The 13,775-nt window shown below is 39.4% G+C and overlaps 1 protein-coding gene across 1 annotated transcript in view; it reads left to right on the top strand.

Annotated features, from left to right (window-relative positions):
• patj (PATJ crumbs cell polarity complex component) overlaps window positions 1-13,775 on the top strand; it is a 446,032-nt gene that overhangs the window by 113,384 nt on the left and 318,873 nt on the right. Inside the window, exons 19-22 of the mRNA XM_070888230.1 lie at window positions 1,480-1,675; window positions 6,461-6,580; window positions 9,508-9,579; window positions 12,518-12,695. Coding sequence (XP_070744331.1) covers window positions 1,480-1,675; window positions 6,461-6,580; window positions 9,508-9,579; window positions 12,518-12,695 — 566 coding nt within the window. The remainder of the gene's footprint in view (window positions 1-1,479; window positions 1,676-6,460; window positions 6,581-9,507; window positions 9,580-12,517; window positions 12,696-13,775) is intronic.

The raw sequence follows: 13,775 nt of genomic DNA, 5'->3' as shown, positions 1-13,775 counted from the left end.
CGCCCTAAGTGGAGGAAGTGCATCCGGGAGGGCACTGAGCACCTCAAGTCTTATTGCCGAGAGCATGCAGAAATCAAGCGCAGGCAGCGGAAAGAGTGTGTGTCAAACCAGTCCCACCCACCACTTCCCTCAATGACTATCTGCCCCATGTGTGACAGAGACTATGGTTCTCGTATTGGACTGTACAGCCATTTAAGAACTCGTTAAGAGTGGAAGCAAGTCTTCCTCGATTCCAAGGGACTGTCTATGATGATGATGATGCTTCACTTTGCAGCCTCAGCTCGCATTGTGTCTCTGGTTACCATGGCAGCCTGATCTTTTTGGCACAGATCAAGACTCCACCCCCAAAACTAAAGGTCGGGTTACGCCACGTCAAAATGAAGAAATCCAAGGGGCAACTTAGACTAATTTTTTTTGGTATACTTGGGTCCCCAAAAATCGGGCGTAAATCTTCAAGTACGCCAAAAAAACGCTTTGGGGAAAATTGAGCCCATTGTTCCCTAGTTTTAGTTTTCCCTATGAATGGAAATATCCTCTCTGCATTCACCTCTCAACAGCCTCCAATGCAAGTATATCCTTCTTTAAATACGGAGACCAAAACTGTACGCAGTACTCGAGGTGTAGTCTCTCTAATATCCTGTACATTTGTAGCAGGACTTATCTGCTTTTATACACCATCACCCTTGCATTAAAAGCCAACATTCCATTTGCCTTCCTGATTACTTGCTGTACCTGCATGCTAATTTTGTGCTTCAGGTCCCTCTGTACTGCAGCACTTTGCAATTTTTCTCCATTTAAATTATAATTTGCTTTTCTATTTTTTCTGCCAAAGTGGATAACCTCACATTTTCCGCATTATACTCCATCTGCCAAATTTTTGCCCACTCACTTAGCCTGTCTATATCCCTTTGCAGATTTTTTGTGTCCTCCTCACAATTTGCTTTTCCACCCATCTTTGTCGTGTCCGAACCCAGTGCCGAAGTCGATGCTGGGTGGTCCATCTAGTTTTATTCATGCTTTTCGTTGCGGTTTTGTACAACTCAGTGGCTTGCTAGTCCATTTCAGAGGGCACGTCAAAGTCTACCACATTGCTGTAGGTCTGGAGTCATATACAGCCAGACCAGAGAATGATGACAGATTTCCTTCCCTAAAGGACATTAGTGAACCAGATGTGTTTATATAACAATCCGATAGCTTCATCGTCATCATCACTGATACTAGTTTATTATTCTAGATTTATTTAATTATCTGAATTTAAATTCCACAACTGTAGTGATGGGATTTGAACTCGTGTCTCTGGATCGTTAGTCCAGGTCTCTGGATCAGTAGTCCAGTAACATAACCACTGTGCTAATGTACCCTAATTGTGTATTTTAACAGTGCAAGATTGAATGCTCTGGCTTTCTCATCTTCCATTGGATTACTCTTAAGCTGTAATTAAATATCCTTATGTTTAATTTTATTTTTATCTTGACCTAGGATTGAACATAAAAAGTGATCACAGAGGGCCTGGAGCATTCATCAAACACATTGATAATGAGGGAGCTGCTGGAAGAAATGGACAACTCCAGGAAGGAGATTATATTGTTGCAGTGAACAAGGAATCCACAAGTAGTCTAAATTCTGCTCAGACACGCTCTGTTTTTGCCAATATGGTCTTAATGGAAGAAAACCTGTAAGTATGTCTTTGTGGTTGTTTTTTTACCACCTTCAACTTGCTATAATTTATTTTTGGTTTTGAATATGGGAGTGTATGTTGTCCAGTTTCACAACACGATCTGCTCATCATTTTGTTACGAACCTGAACCATTTGACTAATAGATTGTAAAATAAATGCATTTTATTTTTATGAATTGTCAAATCGAGAAGAGATGCTGTAAGTCAATTGAGTAGATGTCTTCCATTTTGTGGTTCATTTGAGAATAAAAATTCTTCCTCACTAGTCCTTGTAACACTAGGCACACAACAGTTTGTACTTTAACTTGTGGGATGGAAGGGATTGGTTCGAATATTGCTACTAAATTTCAATTTACACATTTTTATTTGACAGCAAAGCCATTTTCCTTGAATCAAATTCAAATCTTTATTAATGTTTATGATAGTGGTACAGTTGGTGTAATGTTGCGAGATTGGCCTTTTTGGTAGCTGTACTAAAATGTGTTGCTGCAGTTGGAACATAGATTATACATAATGGAATCTGTCCAAGATAAAAATGTGATGCTGAGAATTAATTCTTAGTATCTTCATTTCTCCTCTCCACTGAAAAATTAAAATAAAACTGTATGCTTACAGTTCTGGTAATGGTGGTCAATTAAAAAAAACATTGAGTATTTAATGTGAAACATCAAATAACATTTTTGAAAAGCTAGTGTTTGACTGAAGATGCTACTCAAAGGTACTGAAGGTGTTTGAGATTTGACTAGTTCTTCAAACACCATCTTCCGTATGCACAGCACCTTTTAATGTAGAAAAATGTCTCGAGGTGTGATCATACAAAAGTAGATAATAAGCAAAAGGAGGAAACAATGGGAGGAGTAACCAAAAGCTTGCCCAAAATGGTGGGTTTTAAGGAAGGTAATCCCAGACCTTGGGGCCCAGGTAGCTGAATACATGGTTGCCAGTAATGTGAGAATTCACAAAAGGCCAGAGTTAGAGGAATGGGGAGGTTGGGTAGGGGGAGGGGCAGTGCTGGCGGATGCGGTATTGTCTGTAGGTTTGAAGTAGGTTACATAGATGGGGGTTGCGGGAGCGGGGTGGGTGAGGCCACGAGAGGATTTAAACACAAGATTGAGAATTGGAAGTATTAAGGGACCAGAAACCAATGTTGGTCAGTGCGCACAGGGGTGATGCATGAGTGGAGCCTAGTTTTGGATTGGATATGGGCAACTGAGTTTGGATGAGCTAGTACAGAGAGGATGGAGGATGGGAGGATATGCAGGAGAGCACTGCAACTAAATCTGCAACTAAAGCATCATTTAAAATTTCACTGGCAGAGGGACTGAGGCAGAAGTGGAGGCAGGCCATGTTATCGTCTTGGAAATCGGTGATCATTGAAGTAGAGTATATGGGGTCAGATGCTCGGCTCGGTGTCTGGCTGAGACAATGGCCAGAGAGGGAGATGGAATCAGTGGCTAGGGTATGGAGTTTATGGTGGGGGCCGAAGATGATGGTTTCATTCTTCCTAATATTTAACTAGAGAAATTGCAACAGAGACAGTGGAAGAGTTGAGAAAGCTGGTGGAGAAGTTGAGCTATAACACTGGAAAAAAAAAATTAGCTACACGACTTATCTTTAATTTGATCTTATCTTTTGTACACATTAGAAGAAGGCTATCCAATAACAGTGTAAAAGTGATTGGCACACTATCAATCCAGAAGTTTTATTTCTGAAATGAGAGCATTGCAATCCTTCCTAATCTCGTACTGTATTCAGAGTAGCTTTTCTAATTTTTGACACAGGAAACTTTCAGTATACAAATGAGCTAAATAAGTTCTCCACATTTACTAAATGTTTACATATACAAAGCAAAGTTACAAACAATTGAGAAGTCGAGTGGAAGTCAAGTATGTGGAGGATAAACTTCAAAAATTATGAAGCTAAGACTGAAGAAAAGCAATCATGCAATGCATTCTTCTTTTGTTTACCTATAATGTAGGAATATGTCACAAGTGTCCAAAAAAAGGAATGCTACTTATATTTAATGGCACAGTCTCTGAAAGACCAATGTAGGTTTTTTAAAAAAAGTATCTTTTTAAAAAGCAGTTTCAGATACCCTGTAATAATGTTTAGTAAAGGCAGCAGGGTTGTTGCACATGGCCACCTTCCAAATGGAGTCTCTTGACATAAGCCACGGGATAGCCATAACTCAATGAATGTTCTTTCACTTAATCTGGTTGTTGTCAAATAACCCATTCATAATAAAGATGTATATTCCACAGCATATCAAGCAGCACATTAGTTTGTGATTGGGTCATCCAATTCAACTGTCAGACATAAATAATTATCTAAGTTGAAACAAATCTTTAGTCACAAGAACATAAGAAATAGGAGCAGGAGTCGGCTATTTGGTCCCACGAGCCTGCTCCACCATTTAATAAGATCATGACTGATATGATCATGGACTCTGCTCCACTTCCCTGCCCGCTCCCCATAACCCTTTATTCCCCTATCGCTCAAAAATCTGTCGATCTCTGCCTTAAATATATTCAGTGACCCAACCTCCGCAGCTCTCTGGGACAAATAATTCTATAGATTTGCAACCCTGAGAAGAAATTCCTCCTCATCTCAGTTTTAAATGGGAGGTCCCTTATTGTGAGACTATGTCCCCAAGTTTTAGTCTCCCCTATGAGTGGAAATATCCTCTCTGCATCCACCTTGTTGAGCCCCCTCATTATCTTATGTTTCGATAAGATCACCCCTCATTCCAATGAAAATAGGCTCAACCTATCTTCATAAGTCAACCCCCTCCCCTCCGGGATCAACCTAGTGAACCTTCTCTGAACAGCCTTAAATGCAAGTATATCCTTCCTTAAATACGAGTACCAAAACTATACACAGTACTCCAGGTGTGGCCTCACCAATACAGTTGTAGCAGGACTTCTCTGCTTTTATACTCTCTCCCCCTTGCAATAAAGGCCAACATTCCATTTGCCTTCCTGATTGCTTGCTGTACCTGCACACTAACTTTTTGTGTTTCATGCACAAGGACCCCCAGGTCCCTCTGTACTGCAGCACTTTGCAAGTTTTTTCCATTTAAATTATAATTTGCTTTTCTATTTTTTATGTCCTCCTCACAACTTGCTTTCCAATCCATCTTTGTATCATCAGCAAACTTGGCTACATTACACTCGGTCCCTTCATCCAAGTCATTAATATAGATTGTAAATAGTTGAGGCCCCAGCACCGATCCCTGCGGCACCCCACAAGTCACTGTTTGCCAACTGGAAAATGACCCATTTGTCCCGACTCTTTGCTTTCTGTTAGCTAATCCTCTATCCATGTTAATATATTACCCCCAACCCCGTGAACTTTTATCTTGTGCAGTAACTTTTTATGTGGCACCTTATCGAATGCCTTCAGGAAATCTAAATACACCACATCCACTGGTTCCCCCTTATTCACCTGCTCGTTACATCCTCAAAGAACTCCAGCAAATTTGTCAAACATGATTTCCCTTCCATGAAACCATGCTGACTCTGCTTGATTGAATTATGCTTTTCCAAATGTCCTGCTACTGCTTCCTTAATAATGGACTCCAGCATTTTCCTGATAGATGTTAGGCTAACTGGTCTATCGTTTCTTGCTTTTTGTCTGCCTCCTTTTTTAATTCATTGGTTCATTACCTCCCTAAACCCCTCTGCTTCTCAGCCTCCTCTCTTTCTCTAAGACCCTTCCTAAAACCCACCTCTTGGACAAATCCTGCTACTATCTCCTCCTCTGGCTCGGCATCAATTTTTGTCAGATTATTCCTCTGTTAAACATCTTGGGATGTTTTTCTATGTTAAATGCACTATATAAATGCAAGTTGCTGTTGTTCTGGATAAGCAAAATAACTTGCCCATTGTATTTCTCCTTGGCCTAAAATAACTTTTGTTAGTCCTTAAATCACTAATTTATCAGTGCCTGTGTGCGTGCAAAAGTGCTGAGCTTGATGCATGTTAGGAGACTATAAGAAGAGAAAAATAAATGCCTTTTTGTGGCAATTTTAAAAATTGTGGTTTATTTAAGTAGTGGCTGGCAGTGAGATGTAATAAATATTTATACTTTGGTATTAGTGAGTTATTAAAAGGAAACATCCCAATTTTGTCTGCGAATTTTCTCATCCTTCCTTCCTAACCTGAAAACACCAACCCTTTGCTTGTGCTTACAAGTCCTGATGCCTTCTGGGAGCTTTATCTTTTCCCAACTGGCCACTGTACATTAAGAGGGAGAGAGATTTCTCGAAACAAAAGGCATCAAAGGGTATGGGAGGAAAAGTGGGAATATGGTTTTGAGATAGAGGATCGGCCATGATCATATTGAATGGCGGTGCAGACTCGAAGAACCGAATGGCCTACCACTGCTCCTATTTTCTATGTTTGATTTTAAGTGTCAGTAACGTTTTGATCATGGGGAGCATCACAGCCAATCACAATCCTGTCCACATGCAAACATTTCCAGTAGAATAGTAATCAGAAGTAAAAAAAAACATGTTAATTTGTTTCTCCTCCCTGACCCATGGGTGCTACAGCCAACTTTAGCACTCCTACTGCTGATCCAGCTCAGATCAGCTAGTTTGAGGATTAAATAGGACATCATCTTGGTCTGTAAGGATTACCTACTCCATAAATTCACTGAGCTATTGGTGGAGTGGGTTTTGTCGAGACCATCTCATTTTTGGTCAAGGTGTAACCTTTGTATTTGTTGATTAAAATTGTTTGTTTAATAACCTTCTCTTTCTTGGGATGGGTGGGGAATTTAGGATTACTTATGTACCTGCAAAAGATGTGGATCACTATAAAAGAAGTTTTGTATCAAAACAACCCAGACTCAGCAGTTCTGCAATATTGGCAATAGAAGCCAGGATAAAAGCTGCTGCCAGGTATTTACAATAATCTTTTCTAGGTATTGAAAGACAACAAATTTTAAATATTTTTTGTATGGAAATTTTATTTCAAGATACCAAGCGAGAGATTATCAAGTTGGAAGAGGAAAACTGGGAAACAGTTTTTTGGAAGAGGAAAACAATTTTTAATATTTAAGTTTCTCAGTTTTATTTGAGACATATTTACTCACACTTCTGAAGTCGTTCCATATAGTCTCAACATGGCATTTGTAGGAAGGTACATTGATATAGATGTGCAAATTTATACAAATTTTTGACATACTTCAGGTTTAGCGTGGACATGGGGTTTGGACAGCAAAGCTGGATTGGGGTGCCCAGCGGTTATCCCACCTTTTTTAGTGTGCGTATTCATTTGCACTTTATCTGAAGTTATATTATGCAATGTTAGCAATATTGTCTATCGTGTTGTGAAGTAGGTAAAGAAAATGTACTGAAGAAGTCACTTTGTTAACACTCTCTGAATAAAGTACAACATTGGCTTTTATAGTAATTGTTTAATTTGTCAAAATATCTGCAGTGAAGCAAAATAGAATATATTTCTAAATATTTTAAATTAGTACATTATTAAAATTTTTCTACCTCTGAACAGTTATATTTGCACGAATGGTAGAAGCTCCAAATTATCTGTGGAGAAAAATTCAGCACATATTCCTACTGTGGATCATAAAATCTAATTTGCATGCCAAAGCACATATGCAAAAAATGTTTCCTGACCAGCTTTGAACTTAGAATGTAATGGAATAAATTGCAGTGGCTTAAGTGGCTATTATGGATACTGCTGAAACATTGTCTTCAGTTCTTGATGGTCATTATGTAAAAGCTTTTAACAACGGTATGTTGATTAACAATTGAAAGGCGGATAAGACCAGTATCTTCTTTCGAGTCTGGGCATGCACATTACATTGGATTGTTGCACACATTGTCATATAAGTGACGTTGTTTATAATCTGTGTTTTGCAAATAATTTGAGAGGATAATTTTTAAATTCATCTTCAGAATTTTCGCTAAATACTACTCACTAAGCACACATTTTTTTTATCACTGAGCTGGAATTCCAAAACAGATTTTCAGTACACTGACTGCCGCAGCACTCATGGACCCGTCAGTGGCATATGACACAGTATGGAAGCATGGACTGCTTTTCAAGTTCACCACCATTTTACCCTGCAGAACAACGATCCGTCTTCTCAACTCCATGCTTAGCAACAGACGCTTCTGTGTGTACTTGGCACCCAGAAGAGCAGATACAGGACATTGAACAACAGACTCCCACAGGGTTCCGTCCTGGCATCCATGTTGTTCAACGTTTGCACCAGTGACCTGCCCGAAACAGAGTCCCACAAGTTCGTATATGTTAATGTCATTGCCTTGGCCACGTAAAACATGAATCTGTCCATCACCGAAGAGACCTTGACCGGTGATTTACAGAGGATGGAGACCTACTACCACTGATTGTGACTTCGGCCAAACCCACACAAGACAGACACCTCGACTTTCCACCTCAACACCATCAAGCAAACCAAGCTTTGAAAGTCACCTTTTGCGGCACAGAGGTAAACCATGTTGAAAAAAATCCTCCTATTGAGTCACGCTTGATCGGACCCTGTTAGAAGACAACATCTCCAGAATCTTGGGAAGAAACTAAAGAGTAGAGTCAACTTGATCCAGACACTCGCTGGATCCACATGGGGAGCAGACGCTCAAACCCTCCGTACGGCAGCACATGCCCTGGTGAAATCTACAGTGGAGTGCTGCTGACTGGCCTGTCTATTAAGTCTGCATGTCAAACCTGTTGATCTCCAGCTGAATTCTACTGAGAATTATCACCGGTACACCAACACCTTGGCTGCCAGTGCTTGCAAACATCCCACCACCACACCTATGCTGCGAATATGCAGTCTCCAGAGAATACAACCACTACACCAGCAAAGACATGCCGATGCAGACTGACTTGAACAACGTACCACCAACCCATCTCAAATCCAGAAGGCCACTTTGGACTGACGCCAAAACACTTCAGTGATCTCCCCTCAGGCTTGAAGACGGATGGTGAAATGCTTGGAAGAACTGCGACATATGGAATGGATTCCTTATAGAGGACCCTACTGTACAACCGGAAGGATCAAACCTTTCAAACAGTGGACAGCCATCAGCCACCTCAGAACAGGTCATGGTAGATGCTACCACCTTCTCCATAGATGGAAGATTAAAGCATCCCCATCATGTGAATGTGCAGCTCCTAATCAGACCCTTAAGCACATCATTGAGCACTGCCCTCAGAGGAAATTTGCAGGCAGCCTACAAGATAGCCATGCTGGTTACACTTTGGCCTGGATATCCAACTTAGATATTGAGTAACAAAGCAAATCAAATGTCATCATCATAGGCAGTCCCTCGGAATCGAGGAAGACTTGCTTCCACTCTTAGCATGAGATCTTAGGTGGTTCTACAGTCCAATACGAGAACCACAGTCTCTGTCACAGGTGGGACAGATAGTCATTGAGGGAAAGGGTGGGCAGGGAGCCTGGTTTGCCGCACGCTCCATCCGTTGCCTGCGCTTGATTTTTGCATGCTCTTGGCGACGATACTCGAGGAGCTCCGAGCCCTCCCAAATACACTTCCTCCACTTAGGATGTTATTAACAGTGCGTTTTATTGTTTCCCATAGAAATATGAAATTCAAATTGAAGTCCTTTTCATTGATACCAGAAATGATAGTGGTTGATGAATGAATATTAGATATGACCATGAATAGCAGTGGTAGTACAGATATTTTTGTTTAATTTTAAAGTTAAATATGTATCTATTAATTTGGCTTGTTTACCTTGTTTTAAGTTAATTGTTGCAATATAAAAATAGATATTCAATTATATTTCAACATGACCGTATTCTTTTTTTGATCAGTGAATTGCCTGAAAGAGAAGAAGGTGAAGGGGAAGAAACCCCAGTCTTGAGTCACTGGGAGGCACCACGATGGTAAGAGACCATCAAAATATTGGACTTTTGTTTCCTATATAATTCCCCATCCTCTTAAATGTTGTTACCGCTACAGAACCCCACCATCTAGGTTATAGATGATAGCACAGACTTGCATGCAGTGTATCTGTTTAGAAAGTGAAGGGGGAAATTTGTGCATTGAATGTGACTTAAATTATAGTTATTCCTATCTATCTGTCTCCAAAGTATAATGCTATGTAACCTATTAACCTACCGAAACTTCTAGAGGCCACACTCCAGGACATAATTAAGACATAGCTTAATTAAGGACAGCGCTCCCCCTATTTTGAAAAGTAATTCATGTTTGACATATTTAATAGAGTTCTATGTGGAAATAATGGAGTGGATGTTATGTATATGTATTTTTGCAAAGCCTTTCATAATGTAGTTGCATAGGTTTATTGATAGTAAAGGGAATGTGACAGCGCCTCCCAAACCCACGCCCTCTACCACATAGAAAGACCAGGGAAGCAGGTGCATGTGAATGCCACTACCGCCAAGTCTTTCACCATTCTGACTTGGAAGTATATCTCTGTTCCTTCATCGTGGCTCACTCAAAATCACAAGGTTCTGTGCTGGGGCCCCAGCTGTTTACATTGTACATTAATGATTTAGAAGAGGGGATTAAATGTAGTATCTCCAAATTTGCAGATGACACTAAGTTGGGTGGCAGTGTGAGCTACGAGGAGGATGCTATGAGGCTGCAGAGCGACTTGGATAGGTTAGGTGAGAGGGCAAATGCATGGCAGATGAAGTATAATGTGGATAAATGTGAGGTTATCCACTTTGGTGGTAAAAACAGAGAGACAGACTATTATCTGAATGGTGACAGATTAGGAAAAGGGGAGGTGCAACGAGACCTGGGTGTCATGGTACATCAGTCATTGAAGGTTGGCATGCAGGTACAGTAGGCGGTTAAGAAAGCTAATGGCATGTTGGCCTTCATAGCGAGGGGATTTGAGTACAGGGGCAGGGAGGTGTTGCTACAGTTGTACAGGGCCTTGGTGAGGCCACACCTGGAGTATTGTGTACAGTTTTGGTCTCCTAACCTGAGGAAGGACATTCTTGCTATTGAGGGAGTGCAGCGAAGGTTCACCAGACTGATTCCCGGGATGGTGGGACTGACCTATCAAGAAAGACTGGATCAACTGGGCTTGTATTCACTGGAGTTCAGAAGAATGAGAGGGGACCTCAGAGAAACGTTTAAAATTCTGACGGGTTTAGACAGGTTAGATGCAGGAAGAATGTTCCCAATGTTGGGGAAGTCCAGAACCAGGGGTCACAGTCTAAGGATAAGGGGTAAGCCATTTAGGACCGAGATGAGGAGAAACTTCTTCACCCAGAGAGTGGTGAACCTGTGGAATTCTCTACCACAGAAAGTTGTTGAGGCCAATTCACTAAATATATTCAAAAAGGAGTTCAATGAAGTCCTTACTACTAGGGGGATCAAGGGGTATGGCGAGAAAGCAGGAATGGGGTACTGAAGTTGCATGTTCAGCCATGAACTGATTGAATGGCGGTGCAGGCTAGAAGGGCCGAATGGCCTACTCCTGCACCTATTTTCTATGTTTCTATGTTTCCAACTCCCTCCCTAACAGCACTGTGGAGTATCTTCACCACACAGGCTGCAGCGATTCAAGAAGGCAGCTAACTACCACCACCTCGAGGGCAATTCGAGATGGGCAATAAATGCTGGCTTTGCCAGAGACACACATCCTGTGACTGAATAATGGATAATAAAGCATCGATGGGAAGTTAGTTGCAAGACAGAAAGCAGTGGTTAATGGATGCTTTTCCGATTGAAGGGATGTAAACAGTGGTGTTCCTGAGAAGTCACTGTTGGGGCCATTGCTTTAAGGCATTTATTGTTCAGATGCTGACTAACCTGCTGTGTATTTTTGCATTTAATATTTACTTCTGAAATGGCATTTTTTTACAAATGAAAATGTACAATATTACAATCAATCTCTCCCTCGCGATCTGTTACATTTGCCTTGTGTTAATCACAATTCAAAGTCACAAAATAAAGCCAGTCATTTGCTGTTGGTTTTCTGACCGATAATCTGAATGCCAGATTATTCAGAGAGGAATGAATAAACTATTAAAAAATACAGACAAATGAATAATAATTATTAAGATGCTATAAAAAAATAAGGTTCAGGGGAAAGAAAGAAGTAAAAGTATATGGAAAAATTCAAATAAGGATTTGCCCCATCTTGGCTGTAATATTTGTAGATGCAGGTAAAGCTGTATTATGAAGAAATTAAAAATCATTTACTATCTCAATCAAACAAAATATGCCCTAGAATCTTAAAAGAAACACTTAAAATAATTTTTGGTTGGAATAAGTGGTCATTCAATATTAATTACGTTGTCAGTGTTTTATATTTTCAGGATTGAAATCTGATAAGATTATGAACTTTATATCGAAGCTGTAAATGTTTGCAGTATCGTGTACTTTGATACTAAAAATGCAAATATGTTTCAAAGCTCTATTTCATTGCATTACCATCTTGTGTTTGTGGTATTCAGTTTCTCGGGTCAAGCTTGTGACATTATGGGTGACTATGTTTCCTTATGATGCCACTTTTCTCATTCAGCTTTGTATTTGTTCATTGGCTTTATTTTTGTTTTATTTAATGTTTTCCTTCAGTTCTATGAAAATATTTTCTGCTTTTAAAGGTTGAAACCACAAACAATGAGTTTTGAATTAGAGATAAAGCTACATGAATAGAGGGGGGAATGTCCTTACCCTTGAAAAAGAAGCTTTTGGACTTGCTTGTAAATACTGACAACTGTTTTGCAGAGAACGTGAATGAATTGATGGCTTTGAATTTGGGGAAAAAAGCATTAAAATTAGGCAGCACGTTTCATTCACCTTTACAGCCTACCTTAAATAAATGTATCTTCCTTCCAGGGTTGAGCTTTGGCGAGTACCAGGGGAGTCACTTGGAATCAGTATTGTTGGTGGCAATACAGTAATAAAACGACTGAAAAATGGGGAGGAATTAAGAGGAATATTTATTAAACATGTCTTGGAGGAGAGTCCAGCTGGAAGATCCAATGCTCTGAAGACGGGGGACAAAATTATTGAGGTAAATGATCTTATTTATTAATGCATAATAATGTAATATATATGTTCATGCTTAATAAGAACTATGGTAACTGCTACCATATATTGTGAATGTGAATGTCTTGGTACGCTGAACATTTTAATTTCTTTAAAGTGCCTCAGAGCACGAAAGAGAACCATAAAGTATCCAATCAAACTACTATGTTGAATATGTGAGGAAAATTTTGTTTTGCTACTTAAGCAGTATTATAAAGTTACCTATTTTAAAGGAAAGTATTAATAAAAAATAACATTCAGATTATTCAATACCTTAATGTATTCAGTAAGAATTTATGTAATTATTATACAAATTATTAGCAGGCAGATGATAAAATATTAAAAGATACAATACTGTATTTAGGCATTTTATTGATTAAACTAATTTCTCTATTCTCTTTGAGCTAGTCAGTTCAGTGGCTGAGTAATCTGCCTTCCTGCACTGAATATTGTTGCTTTGGTGTTTCTATAACCATAATACGCGTGTGGCTTTAAACAAAAAAGCAAATGTACAGTTATGTGCAGAGAGGAAACTGATCTCAAGAAATTACAATTTTTTTAAAATTAGCTCATTTTGGTCATAGAGGAATGATTTTTTTTTTCAGTTAAGCATGTCTTATATTTTTGGGTTTTTAAACGCTGAATATTTTACTTGGATTCAGCATCACTGATCTGTCCCATAAATAGATGTTGCATCCCCAACAAAACCAGAGTATGTAGATATCTGCTCAATATTTTGGTAAATGTAATAAGTGGTCAAACAGACCAGCCTTGTCACTATATTCTGGTTTACTGAAGCTCAAAGATAATGGAGAAATTCTTTTAATCAATAAAATGCCTTAAATACAGTATTGCACCTCCGTGTCCTCAGTAGGTTGAAGTGTATCAGACTGTGGCTCAGACAATAAGCCATTGGACAGATTTATTGAACATTAAACAGGTAAATGAATGGTACTTGGTGCACAAACAGTATATTTTCAGACATTTACAAACTTTATTCATCTCCAAATTTAAAAAAAATTAAAGCAGCTTCTCCACATTAAACCGCCCTTAAAACAAGTGTATT

This window comes from Pristiophorus japonicus, chromosome 8, assembly GCF_044704955.1.
Source record: "Pristiophorus japonicus isolate sPriJap1 chromosome 8, sPriJap1.hap1, whole genome shotgun sequence".
Lineage (NCBI taxonomy): Eukaryota > Metazoa > Chordata > Chondrichthyes > Pristiophoridae > Pristiophorus > Pristiophorus japonicus.
This window is presented reverse-complemented; position numbering and strand designations above follow the sequence as displayed.